Below are 16,908 nucleotides of genomic sequence, written 5' to 3' on the forward strand. Positions count from 1 at the left end.
ATATATACATATATCAAAAACAACACATTGGTACACGCAGAGCAGGAAATTTAAAGTTCTGGTTTTTCAGAGTGAGCAGCTTTTGTTCACAGATTGCGATGATTCCACGTCTGACATGAAGCATCTTTTAGTGATCCACGTCTGCGGCTGTGGACGCGTACAACAGTGCAGCACTCTGTCAAACAAGGCATTTTGTTTTGGACAAAAAGTGGCAGTTAATCATCAAAAACCCGTTTCGAGGTGAGAAGTTGACGGAGTGTCTGCGTGATACAGTTCTGGTGGGTTTAAAAAAAAACAAACAAACAAAAAAAAAACAAATGATCCCAGAAAGAGATCAAGGTGTTCTTATCACCGATTGTGTCTCATTAGATCACAGTGCTATCACCAGATCAGTGCTGCATCCTCATTGGCAGAGCAAACGTGGAACATAAATAACAAATTTGATGGAGAGGGGGGGAGAAAAAAAAAGAAGAGCATTTCACTCTGTTAGACGGTAAAAACTCCGTTCTCAAACTGTTTAAAAATAAAAAATAAATAAAGACAATGAGGTTTGCTACTGTAAAACACAGACATTCCTATGTCCTATGGTTGGGGAGGGGGTTCTGGGGAGGAGCCTGAGATCAAACTAAAAAACAACATCATTCATAAACATGACAATGTTTTTTTCTGCATCAGGTCAACTGATGCAAGAATTTAAACAAACAAGGATAATAAGAGCCTAACCTAAAATGATGTGGCAGCAAATACTGAGATTTAAAATAAAATAAAATAAAATAAAAAGGATATGGACTAAATGAGACACACAAAAAAATAACAACAAACTTAAGAAACAACTGGACAAACTGAAAAGTGAGGGAGTGGTATGTGTGTGTGTGTGTGTGTGCGCTGATGCTCAGTCTTTGTTTGACACACAGGACAAATGTTCCTTGGTTACGAGGCCAGAGTCTGGCTGATTTGCGTTGAAATAAAGTTTGAAGTTGGAGCTTTGGCGGCGGCGTCCTCCTTCACGAGTGATAGATCTTCTGTTCGTACTCGGGGGCGGAGCAGGTGTGAGGAGAGTCCGTCCCTCTGTGGATGGGCGCTGGGACGCTGCTGTGGAGCTGGTGGTTGTCGGTCAGCGTCAGGTTTAGCAGACTGGTGCACGTGGGCAGGTAGACGTGCTGTACGTGCTCCACGTCTGACCGACATACAGGACACAACTGAGGGAAGGAAAGGAAAGGAAACATCAGCCAACTATCAGAGAAAAACGACAGTTAAGCCAGATCTAAAAGTGCTCGAAATTATCTCTTTAATACTCTCAACACTTTATTAGCTTATAGCCCTTAAGCTAGTTAGCTTACTCTGAAATCCTGCCAGGAATCTTCCTTGTTAAAAACTAAAAGTTAGAGTTCAAAAGACGGGCTTAATCATGACGCACCGCTTTAATATAAATAATGATAAGTGATAGCAATGGAACACTGTTCCAAGTTTCTACCGACTCACTCGCACATCTATCAGCTGGGTCACATTTCCAGATTAAGCTGCGGAGGAGAGATTTGTCGCGCTGCTTTAATCCACACACACACACACACACACACACACACACACGCGCACAGGATAACATTTAGCTGATTAAGAAAAGGGACAATCAGGTCGGCAGAGTGTACGCAAAAGCCTTGGATATTGTTTTAAAGACCATAAAAAGGGTGAGAGGCGGGAACTGAAGTATAATTAAAGAGCTTTTATTTAAGCTGCAAACGCATAACGTGCTGTGCTTTGAGTCAAGAGCCAAAAAAAACAGCAACAATTATATTCCAGTGTGTTTCCACACTAATGACTCCCCCCTCTTCCTCCCCAGTGTTGCTAAAGCGCTTTGTCTCCCCAGGTGAAATCACTTCGGCTCACCTGAAGCTGATTGGCGCAGGTCTGGCAGCACACCATATGGCCACACGGGCAGAAGGCCGCGTCGATCTCCTCCTCGCAGCACAGCATGCACAGCAGAGCCTCGCGGAGCTTCTGCAGCCTCTCCTGCAGCGCTCGGCTCTGCCGGCAGCTGCTACAGTCCAGCCCCCCGTCCTGCTGGTCGTCCCTGCACGGCGAGCGCGAGGGAGGGGAGCGCTCCCCGCTGCCAGAGCGCGAGTCCAGGTCGGCGACACCGGAGTTGTAGAGTGCGCGGCGGGCGTGGTCGTACACTTCCTTGGAGGTGCGTCTGATGTCGAAGACGTATTTCTTTCCGAGGTTGATGTTTTCGTTGAGGAACAGTGATGCCAGGTGGCCTTTAAAGTCTCTACTGTACTGCATCATCACTGCATTTGTCACCGTGTCACACCTGAAAACAAGAGCGATGAATCCATTAAAAAAAAACTTTAAGGACATAATCACTTGCACAAGTTGTCCTTGACAGTATGACTGTGTTCATTTAACATTCCTCTTGCACCATTTATTTAGATAAAACCTTATGTTTACACAGTTCTGTGGAGAAGTAAAAAAGCAAGACTAAAGACATGCCTGAAAGAAAATATCTGCATACTCTGAGCTCGAAGTCGTCCCTGAAACTAAAGGAGAGCGCTGGCTTCTGGGTCTTTTGACTGAGAACAATTTCATAGCTCAACCATTTTGATTGTGCCTGCTCAATCAAATCAAATTGGCATTTTCCCTCTACACTATAGTTGTGAAGAATCTCAGACATTTGCATCAGCTTTTAAACGTCCAACTACTTCATGTCTACCACAAACCTCGCCATAAAAAGTCTTTACTCACTGTGAGGACTGACAAATGTGCTCGCTACCTTTGTCTTTGGGACCACAGAAATGCATGCACGCACACTCACACACAAAGATTGAACTGTGCGATCCATGAACACACATTTAGGTCATGAACATGACATCGTCTGTTACAACACTTCATGTATTTAAACCATAAAGAGTGCACTGTGTATAAAGATATTTTAGGTTAATTGGCAATGTCCTGCTTTACCTTATCATCACAAGGCTCGGAGCTTCATGAATTCATTTTAATTATGTCTGCTCATCGTGAGTTACACTACAGCTCTATCTACAATTTAAAAAGGTAGTTGTTTTTTTTTTTTTATTGGAAAGCAAAGTTAATGCAGCCTCCTTAATTAAGTGTACAGCTACAGTGTGTAGACACAGAGTCACTGATGTGGGAACTGTACGTGTTCAGCAGCGCTCACCTGTAGAAGGCGTGCGTCTCTGTAATGGCCCGGTAAAGTCCGCTGGCTGCTCGGTTACTGATGAGCTTGAACAGGAGCACGGCGCTGTCGTTTGTGTCCGTGGTAACGGTCAGGTACACGCTCTTCCCCGACTGGGTGGCGATCTGAATGACGGGATAACTGATTCTGCAACGACACAAAGTGAGAAATGTTTACTGAGTGTGTGAAAGACATGAGCCAAAAAAAGGATTTTTAAATAACTGTGGGTGTGTATGTGAATAGTACAAACATTCACTTTTAGAACGGGTCAAAAAGATTGGTTTGGTCAGCAGCTGCATTATGTCATGTCATCAATAAATCATGAAAATAGCATCCGAGGAGTCTAGAATTTCCCAGTTTTGCAAGTACTATTCACTTACAAGGTTTAATAAACACAGGGCCCCAGGTTAAAAGTACAATTACCTATTAGTATGGATGGGTGTCACATACCTGTTGACTACACTAAAATCCTCCTTGCAAATGGCCATTCCCTCGGGGCCGACCCCGATGGCCAACCGCTGACCGTGTGCGTCGCGAGCCCAGTGCCACTCCACGCCGTAATGCTCCAGAGACGAGACCAGCTGCAGAGCCTGGTACTCCACCGAGCCTGGGCTCAAACCCTCCAGAGCTTTGTGTCTGGATATGATACTGCAGCAGAAAAGGAGGAGGAAGGAGAGAAGAGACAGAAACCACTTTAGTTTCCTTTCTATTACTACGCTTTATGACACCAGTTCATCATATACATGTTCTGTATTACACTCACGGTGACAGGTGTAGTGTACAAGCAGGACACACGTGTCACTCGTTGTGAGTGTTTTAGTTGTCGGTATTAAATGTGCCTTTGGGCAGAAAGCTCTGATGTTAACTATACTTGAGATCAGTGCTGAGCTGTGATGGGGAATACAAAAATGGTATACAACACCGTACTGATCGAGAGATTGTCTAAAAGTCAGAGATACGAGCTGCTGGGGGATTCGTGCCCCTGCACACGCACACGCACACACACGCGCACACACACACACGCCGAGGAGAAGCGTAGGTGTAGTAATGTTTTTGTCTGTCGGCTCAATATTGCATCGAGACAAAGTTCAATATAGCAAGTTTGGCAGCTGCACCGTGCCCTTGATGAAGATTCATTTCAGGGGTTGGAGCGTTGGGAGATGCAGCAGCATGTGCACAACACATGCTTCCAGAGGGAAGTTCAAAATGGAAACATAGCAGAAGTTTCTGGACGTGTTCCCAACATTTGGGGGCAGGACAAGTGTCGCCGTGTCAAATGTGTTGTTGACCTTTGTCAAACCTTCCCCACTTACTTAGATATTTGTCGAATAAGTCATACAGAGTGGTAGAGTAGAGTAGATTGGTATTCTAGTTGATATTGTGGGAGCCAGGTTCTCAAAAAAACATAGAAACAGTAGTTGCCGTGGTGATTTTGTCAGCCTCTTTTCCATTTGAAGAGAAAACACCAACATGTACAGTTTTTTGACAGTGGAATTCTGCTGACACGTGCAATGCACTTCCTGTCAGTTGCTCTGTTGGGCTGTGTGTGTGTGTCAAGTGTGTGCCACTGCTGTCAGACAGGCAACACATACATATAATAAAATAAAAGACAAGTTATTCTGGCTAAGAAAATATAGAAGAATGCTACAAAAAAATCAATTTAAATCTGTTTTTCTGTAAACGATACCAGTTTAAATGACATTTGCAGCCATTACCCATACGCAGCATGGTTATGGACATAAAATGTCAACATGGATCAGTGATTGGCCACAACATGCCAAATCAAACCAAACTGTACATACAGTAAATGCTTTATGTTTAAGCTCCTTTTTGCAGCTTGTACCTGTTGGTAGTCGCGGTGCTGGGCTCCTCTCCACACAGCTCCGAGTACCAGTACTGGGCTGTGTTCTGGTTGTAGTCACCAAACTCTGCCTGCGCCAGGAGCGCGCTCAGCTCCTCCGCTTGTTCCGATGCCATACGGAGGTGACCGTTGTGGAGGTCCTCCTTCACGTGTGTGAAGAATACATGCCTGTTGGACAGACAGAAGACATGCCGTGGGTCAGACTAAGTAACATTAGAACATTAAAAAAACACTGTCAATCAATGACGTAGCAGTCACAGACTTTTATAGCGTAGCTGTTGAGGAGTCATGCTGTCTGGGGTAAAAACACAGGCTGCAGCAGGTGGTCAATATAAGGGTAGGGTTACACCATATACAGCAGGTGTGTGTGTGTGTGTGTAACAGCAGGAAAAAGCAACGGTGACATTTGTTCATTCAAAACAAAGACTGCACTTTCTCTCGTTTTCAGTTCCTCTCTCAGAATCCACCAATACAACTTCCTCTGTGTGTGAATTCACTAAATAGGCTCTGAAAGTGGAAGCGGGCGACTGTATGTGACTGAATGACCTTTGGAAAATTGACCCATTTCCTCAGTGCCTGTACAGTATCTGAGGGAGTAAATGCAGTTATGGGTCTCATGCTCTGTTGTTCAGTAACCCGCTCATGTTATAAATACTGCTGTTTGGCCAGACGCAGCAAAAAACAAAAAAAAACAAAACAGGGAGGTGGAGCTTTATGGAACAGTATTTGGGAAAACAGTTCAAAGATTAATAACGGTCAGAAAACAACTATTGTTATTGTTTGGGCTGAAGGATTGAACGGGAACATTGAGTTCTGGTGTGGCCAAAGAAAACATTTAAATTCTCAAAAAAGAAGCCACGGTAAGTCAGGGCCTTTCCATTGTTTTGACCTGAAGATGTGAGGAATTCTTTCCTTCTCGCAGCGGGAGACACGACGTGACAAGGAGTTAACACCCTGACTGACTTAGCCCTTGTGTCATGAGGAGCTTTAAACTACAGTAACCTGAGCAGCTTCTCAGAGTTGACCTCTTGCACGGCCACCTTAAGCAGATTGCTTAGGCGCCGACCTGCTTAAGGTTACCTGCTTGCACAAACCAGCTGGATGGCTTTCTTCCTGTTTATGCGCACAGTGATATGTTCTAGCCCGTTTCTTACAAAGCCAGTGCAACAGGGTCCATGCATACGGAGACGAAGACGTCACCTTAATCATACAGCGTATGCTCGGCACACAACTTCCTCATCCTGTGGTGACAAATGCTCTAGATTCACAGCTGTCATATTAACACTTTGCACTTTTCCCGCTCATAATGACCCACTGCAGACTAAAGCAAAATGAGTTCTAAACTGCTTGTTATTCTCATGGCAAAAATGTCCTCTGGGCCGTTTCCTCTGATGCAAAGAGTCATTTTTGTGCAAATCAGGTCACACGGTGGCTTTAGGATATTTAGGATATTTCAAAACAACATTTTAAGTAGATGCAGAACAAACATCTCATCACCTTTTATTATGTTTGTGTTTATGTGGAAAACGCAACTCGCTGAGAAAACCCGTGATGAGCTGGTGAGAGTTCCTCTGTTATCGTGTTGTTGAGGGAGCAGCGCGCACCTGGTCTGGCTGGATTTGCACGTGTGTACTGTAACAGAGCTTCAGTATGCAACAACACGGGACACACCTCGCCCAGCACACGGTTACAGTGCTTCCGCGCAGTATCAACAGTAGCGAGAGCAACTGTGAGCGAGGCACAATAACAGAGTCAGTTTACACCACCCCCGATCCAGCCAGACCATAACAACCGCGCGCCATAGCCGACGAGCCTCAGGCATAACAAACAGTGCTTTGATATGGTGTTAAACATCCCATTCCCTTCAACGCGCACACTCACAAACACTGCCCTCCATTGTGTCAGGCTCAGCAGGGATCATGTGACGGCCGCTGCTAGATAGCTACCTGCCTGACGCAAACAATAGATCTGACTTGACTGGGAGTTTACTAGAGGGCAAGCTGCGGAGGTTACTCTAGTTCGCCGGGGATTGACATGAGGTTAATATCAGTCACTGTGCCACCGGGCGGGCCATTTAAAATCTTAAGTGTCAACTGTTTTTGTTGTCGTTTTTTTTATCCTCCACCGATCATCTGTAGCATCATAGGCGTCGCAGCGGGTAACATTTGGCCACTTGTTCGCCAAAGCAAGACACGCGACGTGTGTGGTTGACGCTCCCACATGTGGGTCTCGACAGGTGTGCATGCTTTTCCTCGCTTACGCAAAACACCCGATTGTCATGAAAACAACTCTGCAGTATACACTAGAACAGGTTAACAAGGCTTCCACAGAGGTAACTACAGTTCAGTCATAGATGTTCCTTTCCAAATGCCCTGAGGGGAAAATGCGAGGTATCAGATATGCATCTCTGCCAAACACAATGACGTGAAGACAGCACGTCTGACAACAAAAACAACCATCTACAGTAGACTTACAACTACTCTTAATGCTCTAAACATGCGCTGTATGCAACCATAGTGTCATGTAATATTTGCTACGAGTAAAGAGAGGACAAATTTATCCACCTTTCCTGGCTATTAATTCAACTGTGCTCACATACTTTAGGCTGAATATATGATTAAAAAAAACAAAGAAATACAGAGGACTTGCTGCCCTCTATTAAGTAGAAAAGCTGTTCAAAGACGTCAACTCTATACCACGCACCAGGGACACCGCTTGTGTTTGAGGTTGATTGGTTAAGAAGGATTTGATTTAACTCAACAGGATTTTCTTGCACAAATTATGATGTGACTGAATGTGTCAGAAGACAAGAAACATAAGAAATGATCCATGTGCTTAACTTAAAGATTTTAAGTTTTTCACTCTCCACTTTTACATCGTCCTTGTGTAAACTCCCTCTATCCTCACCGCTTTATATAAAAAAGGTACAAACATTGACTCAGGTGGCAGTGAAGCCAGAGCTGGATCAATGTCAGTATCAAAGATGTCAACATGACATGCTTCTATTTCTGGATGTGCTTTTGAGTAATCCAACACAGGGGAGACAATATAGTGTTTGTTTGGTTCAGTGTAAATAATCAAGGGCAAATAGGGTAGAATCCTTGATAAAAGAGGACTAATATGAGACACTGACCCTCTTCTCTGTAAACCTCATTCACCATAAGAAAACAAAGACCAGCATCGTGACAGAATCGTCTAAAAGCACTGCAGTAATCAGAGCCCTGCCTTTTTAAACTGCTCCTCACTGAAGCACCAGGCGCACAGACTGAATGACAGGAAGCCGGTGTTGAGACTGAAGTCTCCTGGCCTACTTTAACTGCATAATTATATACACATCAGCATTGTTTGGTCCTTCACAGATATCCTGAAATCAAAGTCTTAAAAGCTCATAATCCTAATGAATGCACACCGAGTCATGTGAGATGCAGCGGCGGAGTTTGAATACTTGATTGCCTGACTGGAATAATTCAATTACCGCAAGCCTGAAGACCGAGGAAGACAATCTGAAAATAGGTCACTGGCTGCAGAGCTCGGCTCAGAGGATTGGGATGAGATCATTCAAGTTTCTCTCCTTGTTAAACTTGACAACTGAATTGCATGAGTATATTCAAAAATGCCATGTTTGTGCATTTCAACAAAAGTCGAAGCGCATTAAGAATCTATAATAAAAAAAAAAAGGGGGGTTTATAGAAAAAAGTAACCACGGTAACCAGAGCCTTCACAAAATCAACTAAACTCTCCTCAGTCTGTCTGTCTGTCCCGCCCGTCTATAAAACCAAACTGCTTTTCTCCAAACCCAGTGTCTGTTCTCAAGGCAGAGTGTCAGCTGACTCTCGACACACAAGAACACAACGTCCCCACAAAATGAAACCTAAAACCTCTGCCTAGAGACTGTAACTCATCCAGCCAATCACCAGAGGAGTTTCAGACCTCTCAACAATGCAGTTTGTGAGCTAGTCAAATGACAGACTACTGCCAGCAGCTCCGTGCGGCGAGGTTACTCGCTGTCAATGAACTTTAGTAAACTCTGATGAACGTCGTCTTCAAGTGTGCGCTCAACAGAAAGTCACAAAACTATAAACGCTCATTCAAGTATCCGCGGAAAGTTTGTAAAGTAAATATTCCCGAGCCATAACTTCAACACAAATATGCCTTTGCTCTGCGCTGAGCTGAACTGTACTCTTCACTGCAACACAACAAAGACGCCGTTTGTACCCTAAATGCTTTGTGTTACAGGCTGTTGCTCTGCACGCGGTGTACATGGTGATTAACGATCGGCATCTGTCTTAAGGTCAAACACCAAATACAGAACAATTCTGTTATTCTTGGGTGGAGAGCTAATGTTACGACTATGAATCGGGAAAAGTAGGGCTGGGTTACTCGAGTGCACAACAGAGGAAACAAAACTAATGGGGGAAAGTAAGTTCATTAATACTAGTTTGTTTCTTTCTTAAATCTCCAAATAAGCCAAAAAGTATTGTTTTGCAGAACATTTGGTTCAGGCAAGTGAAATGAAAGTTCAAATTAATGTTGCAAAAACAGATTCAAAGTAAGCGTTTCGTGCAATACTATAATTATAATTCATGAGAACTGTACAGTGCGGCTCATGCAGATTGTTGATGTGTTGTGTCAATAATATCTCAATCCATGACTTGACAGGAAAACTGCACTTATTTGCATTAAGCTTTGTATTACTAGAATAGGGGTAGTATTTTCAAAAAAACGCGCTTCCCATCCTCAGTTTGATGCTTGGTCTGAGTCTTGGTCCGAGGCTTGAAACTGCAACACTAATTCCGCACTTTTTAGACCCACTCGAAGGGGGCGGGACCTCATTCCCAGAATGTAAACAGTGTCCGCCATCTTTGCTAACAGGTCCAAGTGTCACTGGTGGGTGCGTAACAAAGAAAAGAACGAAGATATTTCTCAACTCAGGGGAAACTGAGGTTGGGAAGCACAATTTTTCAAAAATATACAGTGTGCAGAATACAGGGTAAATAGCTTGAAGGTTTGATTTTGAAACTGCACGTAGAACGTTACCATTACACAACACATCTAGTCCGAGGTCATCCATTAAATATGATAAGTATGATGCATTTATTTTTACAGTCCTACTACATACGATTGGAACCCATTCCAGAATGCACTGGGGTAGAAGCAAAGAAAATCCCAGTACAAATCAATAATGCATCAATATGTTAACCAAACTGTGCTCCGTTTATTTTCATGCACGACTCCATGTCGAGCTACACTGCACGTAAATGTGTGTTCTGTTGGAAACGGAACAATTACGACGTGTAATGATTAAACCCGTTTAGATTTGAGTCGGGGTGTAAGTTAAAGATAAGCTTAGCCCCAGAGGAGGTAAACAGGTCAACAATGAGGACCTCTGATAAAAGCCTGTGCTAAGAGCTGTGCCCTTTGAGGGTAACTACCACTGTTTGCCTGATCAGAATGCTAAACATTAGATAATGAGGGGGGAAACATTCACATTTTTAAACCAGAAACACCCCCCCATAGCAAGTGGTGTTAAATGATGCAGATAAGACGGGCTGTTGTTGAGGCCCTTGGGTCGGCATCCTTTAACCGAAGAAAAAAAACAACAACGTCATGGAAATCCAGATGAATGCAAATCAGATGTTTTTCAAAGCAACCTATGCTTTGAAGAACTTGTTTTCATCTTGTAGGAAAAAAAACAATGATTAATCCATCTTAAACAACTCAAGGTTTGAACACTGCACAAATGGATGAACTAAGAAATGAGATAAAGAAAAAAGGGTTTTGATGAGGGGACTTTATCTGTGTACTTCAAATAGATATGGCCACTTTTGTAGTATGCAATAAAAAAAAACAGCCCTGCCACAGGCTTTATAGGTAACATATTACTGTTGAAACTGGTCCAAACAGCTGTGTTATTGGCAGTCACCATCTACTCAAATAAGATCCGAATGTAGATTTCTGTCCAGAAAGAAACGGATGGGTTCTCCCACATTTTTTTCCAGTACATGCAGGCACGTCTGAAAGACACAAAAAAAGAACTCGCACAAAGTGTCCCAATCGTCAGCTGCATGTGAGCACGGACGCTAAAGTGAACTGTTGGGGCTTTACGTGGCAGCAGAGTACACAGTAGCTTATATAAGCGGCTCACTGCACACTCAGTCCACAGCGGGTTATGTAATACATCTATAAGAAAGGGCGTAAAAGAGGCCCACCCCTCATCACAGCGCAGAGACGTGCAACCGCATTGGCCGTTTTTGGATTTGCTGCTCGTACAAAGCCAAGAACATTTTCTCCAGCCTACACACACACACACACACACACACGCTAATTACAGCACTGCAGAAATATGCTGCATTGTTATTGAGCAAGTTTGTGTTGATATAAATGATCTAAAAGTTTCTTTTGTTAATAGTTATTTAAATATGCATGTAATAAAACTGTACGACAACAAAGTGGAAGGTTTTGAGTGAGTGCCATGACGAGGTGTGACTATACTTGTTGCCTGGGAACATGCCTGTGTGGATGGCCTAAGTAGGTCAAAGTTGACAGCACACATGGTGAGTGAAATGCAAACCTGACAGATCCTCCAAGCATTTTTAAATGAAAAATATAACTAAAACTACTAATATTGCCCTCATCTCTTAAAAACCAGTGGGTTGTCTCCCCCCCCCCACACACTTAAATGATCACATCTGAGCAGATGGATGGCATGAAGGACAGGACAAAATTAACACACAAATTGACAGCATGGTAGCACTCACCATGAAAGGCTATCTATTAGCTGCAACCAGACATACCCAGGCCTGCCATGTCATCTTTATCTCACCTTTTTTCCACAACCCTAGAACCCCTACTCCCCCCCCCACCCAACGACAGCCATCTGTTGATAACCCCCGCTAATCTAGTGGAGGTCAGAGCACAGGCAGCCAAGTGTCCTAAAGTGTCCCCCCCCGCCTGCCTTTCCCTTTCTTCTTCAAAAGGTTGCCAAATATGGACCAGAGTGGGGGCAGAAGGAGAGAGAAAGATGGACAAAGAGGAAGTTTTTTATCTGACGGAAATCTTACAAAAAAACTGTTTACTTTTGGACCGAGACCATTTGACGTCTTTCTTTTTCATGGCACACAGTGAAGGGAGGAGAGAGGCAATGTCAGAGCACGGAGGGTGGTCAGCGGGTGAAGTCGGGGAGAAACTCTGAGCTTACTGGAATGCCAGACAAATCCTGGTCAAGGCAGATACATGTCAGTTTAATGAACAGCTCGAGAGACACGCTGCGTGTGCGAGACACAGGGACAGAGCTGTGTGGCACAGCTTAAAAGACACCAAACAGAATTCTCCCCCCCTCAATACACAAGTGTGCCCTGGCTCACCAGAACCAATGCTGAGATAAGCAGACACATGACAGTGCCTGGAGTAGAAATTAAAAAGCAGTGTCACAGCAGATACAGTGAGTAAAAGAGTTCTTCTCCGGGCTGTGAGTGCATTAAATGTATCTACAAGGAAAAAGCGCTGGAGGAAAATAATCCTGTTGTCTGAACTAGTACGATCATTTGTTACGGCATGTTTTTCGCTATCGAGTTTCAATAAAAACGTAGTTATCATATTTCAGATGCATTTGCTCCGATAATTGCGCGTTAAATTCATATGGTGATACTTTTTCAGACATAATAAAAACAGCAGTCACTGTGTCTCTAGCTCTGTCTATCAATGGTGCTTTATTCCCGTAAAACAAAACTGTGAAATCAGCCTACACGGGCTCTGTCGGGCCATTTCCAAACAGCATCTGCACAAAATCTGAAAATAGGGGGAGCTGAGCTTTTGTTCAGACAAAAATGGCCATAAACAATTCAAACAAAAAGCACAACAAAAGTTATTTTGAGTTGAATGGGGGCGAGTGACAGAGGTCCTGGCTCTGGGTCCCCGGGGGTTGCCACAGAGTCCCGGAGTCCCAGAGCTGCTGGATCACATTTCCTGTCTAGTGAGCCAGCAATATGACCTATAGTAACCCGGGGAGGGCTGAGAGAAGAGGTTACTACAGGGCATTCCACTGTGGTGGAAACAAAGTGATCAGATTCTGCTGTGTGAGCTCACGAATGATCGTCTTCTGCGGCATGACTCACTGCATGACACGTGCGATCGTTAAGAAATAAACGCATATTTACTGAAACACACAGTCCAGATTTAAGTCTAAAGGTAACGTGTGTCATAAAAGTAATTAAGTCCGTACTTTCAAATGCAAGTGTACAGCAGCGAGACCTGCGCCAGCACGTGAACTGTAACCGTACCTCGTCTGTTCCTGAAGAATTAGATGAGGCTCCACAAAGAACTTGACCCGCAGCCTCAGTCGACATGGCGTCACATTATCCATCTGCTGACATATGCGATTCCTCAGATTCAGCCACAGGTTCTCCCCTTTGCTGCCCGTGAACTGCAGCCCAAAGTAGTCCGCCTCAATTATGCCCAACTTTCGACAAACCTGGAGAGAGAGAGAGAGAGAGATAAAAGAAACGGGTCACTGAAGTGGATTAGAGACAAAAGCCATTCAAGGAGGATTCTAAAACCTGACTGTGTGGGAAAGCGTACGAGAGACCATATCAAATCATGTGGACAGAGGAAAGTTCATGCTGCGGCTCCTAGAACCGTTAGTGACACAGCAGCAAACCGTTGTGTTTCATTAACACGTTATTAAAACACACATGTTTGGGGTGGGGATTGTGGCTTTCTGTCATGAGCTGCTCCCAACATATGAACAGTCAAACGCAGTCAGCTCGTACACCACAGGTAACCCAGGGCAGTGTCTCTCTGACACACTGCGACATACGTTTTTATTGTATTTACTGTCTGACTCTATTTTAGACACTTCAAGAGTTATTTGCAGAGAAGCGAGCTGTAGCCACCAGAGAGAACGTGTTTCCTGAGAACGTGTAGTGGAACAGGATGTTGGGTGTTTAGTAATAAGGAATATATTATTAACTTCATCATCTTTAGCACTTTATATTTGTATTCATTTGTGTTTAATATTGTTCAAAGGGTTATTTAAGGCTCCTTTAATTGTCCTGCTGTTGTAAAGTATAGTTCATGGTGGATGGAGCAGGACAAGGAAACAGTTTTGTGACCGTCACTATAGTGTCTCTTTACCCATATGGCTTTGGGTAGAGTTTGATAGTTTTTTGTCATTAGACTGGTTGATGTGACTGGATTTTTGTGGATTAAATGTTCGGATGCCAATTTTACACCAGTCTTCCCATTTCTTTGGATTTAACGAGTCAGAGATGTCACGTCCCGCGAGAGTGGCAAGGTTAAGTTTTTGGTTAAGTTGTCACGACACAGCTATTAACAGTGTCCTCGCTTTGATTGGTCAAAGCCTCCTGTAACTGAAATGATGGTTACAATGTTACTGATCAACAATGCCAAAGCAAATCCTTCCGGCTGTAATTGGAAGGATTAAAAAAAAAAAAAGAAAAAGAAACTTACTGCACTTGCAATCATAATGTACACGTTTTGTTTTCGTTCTTATAGGCCTAATGGAAATTCGCTTCAGTGTTTCACAACAATGAAGCTAATTTCCAGTATTTAAAAATCTACTTGGCAATAATCCCAATTTGGATATTAGAATTATGTCAGCATACAAATATGTACCTGGGAACAAAAGGCCCTGTAGCATTTCCCTCTGAGGGAAAAACTATTACAAACTTCCTCATGTCTGTCTGCATGAGGAGAGAAAGCTGCTTTTATCACATTGTAGATTAACATCGTCTGCCCTTGTCTGACGGAGGAAGTAAAAGTTTAAGTCTCATCACAATCCCACATACTTTTTGTGAATGTTTTCCTTACCTTATCGATCTATTCTGGCCTTTCTTTGAGTGAATGAGTGAATGTGTTTGTTAAAGTAAGGTACGTATAAATAGTAACATTAATTGATTTTAAATGAATTGTTTTTGTTTTTTCCAGCTTCTCAAATGTGAATATTTTTGGTTTGGGGACAAGACATCTGAGAACATCGTCATGTCGAAGTTTGAGAAACACACCAATCTACATTTTTCTGACATTTTGTGTAACAAACAAATTCAGGTTAATCGATTATGAAAGTAATTAGTTGCAGCTCTACATGTCAGTGTGTGTGTGTGTGTGGGTCCATTGTGTTTCATGTGAAGCACTTTGTGTAACATTTCTATCCTTCATAGCATTTACTATACATAAAACACATATGATGAGTGCTCTACATTTTACAAGAAGAAGAAGAAGAACTGGAGGAAGTGTGAGGTGGTGATGAATTTCTCAGCAACTTGAGGCGGAAGTTTCAGTAGTTCGAGTGGAGGAGGAGGCTCGCTGCGTGGAAAAGGCAGAATGAACTCTAGTAACCTCAACAAAAGACACCAGCATGTGACTGAGCTGGGAATTGTCCCTTCGGTGCATCGAAACTTTACTGTTTGCGTGTGTCAATCCCACATTTACAACCATAATAGACAGTTTAAAAATAAATAAATAAAATAATTCATGTCACATCTATGTCTACGTGCGTGTTTTTCCCTCCTGCCCGCCGTGGGAAAGAACACTATGTTTCCTCACGTCCCATGTGCAACAATGTGTCCATACTTTTATTGCCGTTTATCTAGTAAAAACATAAAAGTCCACGCACACTATTTTTTATGTCAATTGTTGTGCAATAAAAGATTAAACTTTTTATTATTATTATCATTATTTTATACACCGCGGCGAAAAGCAAATAAGCAGCGAGGTAAACAAACAGTTCGCAAGTATAAACAACACAGTAAGTTGCGTATAAAAGGATAAACACAACCGTGCTGGTTCGTCCACAGTGACGCTGTGTTTTATCAGAACAGATAAACGTAAAGTGTGAATCAGCAGCTTACCTTGTTAAGACAGTCTTCACCGTTCGCCTTCGCGTCAACTTCCACTTCCATCACCACCGAATCCGGCCGAGTAACGTGACAGAGCATCTTGGCTTGTGAGTCCTCTCAAATCTTTGGTTGTGCCACACTCTAAAACAATTCTCGAGCCTTCTTTAAATGAAAAATAACGCCTACATGAATCCTTCTTTACTTTCTTCCCCCTCTCCCTCTCTCTCTCCGTGTGTGACTGATCTATAGTCACCACCAGCTGTAGCCTATATCAATGAAACGCCGCGCAAAGCTCCGCCCACTCGCCGCTGCCCAATCACCGCCGACTTGATGTAATCACTGCCCCGCGTCGACCAATCACAGGTCGAATTACATTCGTTCCTCGTGCTCGCCGCTCGTGCCGAGAAGTGTGAGAGGTCCACAGCGCCCCCATGTGGCCCCACTGCCGGAAAAGTGGACTTTCAATCAACTCACCTGCTGCTGAAATGAGTTTGAGTGAACTTCAGCAGACCTTGGTGAGTTTAGTGTGCGGCTGCTCCTTCCCTCTGTTTGTGTGAATAATGTATGGTGATGCAGTCTGGAAATAGTTTGGTAGATAATGGGGAAAACATTCCGTCCTGCTAATGTGTAGTTTCTGTCCAAATGCCTGCATGAATGTTTCATGTCATCGTTCCTTCCCTGCACTTACTTTGAGCTAAGTCCCTAGGATTTTATTTATGAAGCTCTTTTTATACAACAACGCCAAAGAAACGAAACTGAAGAAAACAAACAATAAAAAGAGAATCAATAAAAATGTGTCGAAAACAGACACATAGTAAAAGGATACACATAGAACTATATATAAAGAAAGCACAGATACAATTTTAAAAAAAGTGGAAGGATACAAGTATAATACAAATAACAAATATGGAAAGTAATACAAATAAAATACGTACATTAAAATAGATTGAATAGTGATTGTGTGACCTTATATTTGGCAGAATAGTTTAAAGTACAATTTC

General features: G+C 43.1%; 1 protein-coding gene across 1 annotated transcript; it reads right to left on the bottom strand.

Moving 5' to 3' along the window:
* Positions 1–355: 355 nt before the first annotated feature.
* Positions 356–16,158, bottom strand: LOC122786645 (E3 ubiquitin-protein ligase MYLIP-A-like). The gene is made up of 7 exons (XM_044053095.1): positions 15,920–16,158; positions 13,331–13,521; positions 5,034–5,219; positions 3,641–3,838; positions 3,173–3,337; positions 1,885–2,308; positions 356–1,199 (listed from the first exon to the last, which is right to left on the bottom strand). Exons 1-7 carry the CDS (start codon positions 16,004–16,006, stop codon positions 1,005–1,007), a joined length of 1,446 nt encoding a protein of 481 aa, XP_043909030.1. The 5' UTR covers positions 16,007–16,158; the 3' UTR covers positions 356–1,004.
* Between the last annotated feature and the right edge of the window lie 750 nt (positions 16,159–16,908).

Source organism: Solea senegalensis, linkage group LG20 (assembly GCF_019176455.1).
Source record: "Solea senegalensis isolate Sse05_10M linkage group LG20, IFAPA_SoseM_1, whole genome shotgun sequence".
Taxonomy (NCBI): Eukaryota; Metazoa; Chordata; class Actinopteri; order Pleuronectiformes; family Soleidae; genus Solea; species Solea senegalensis.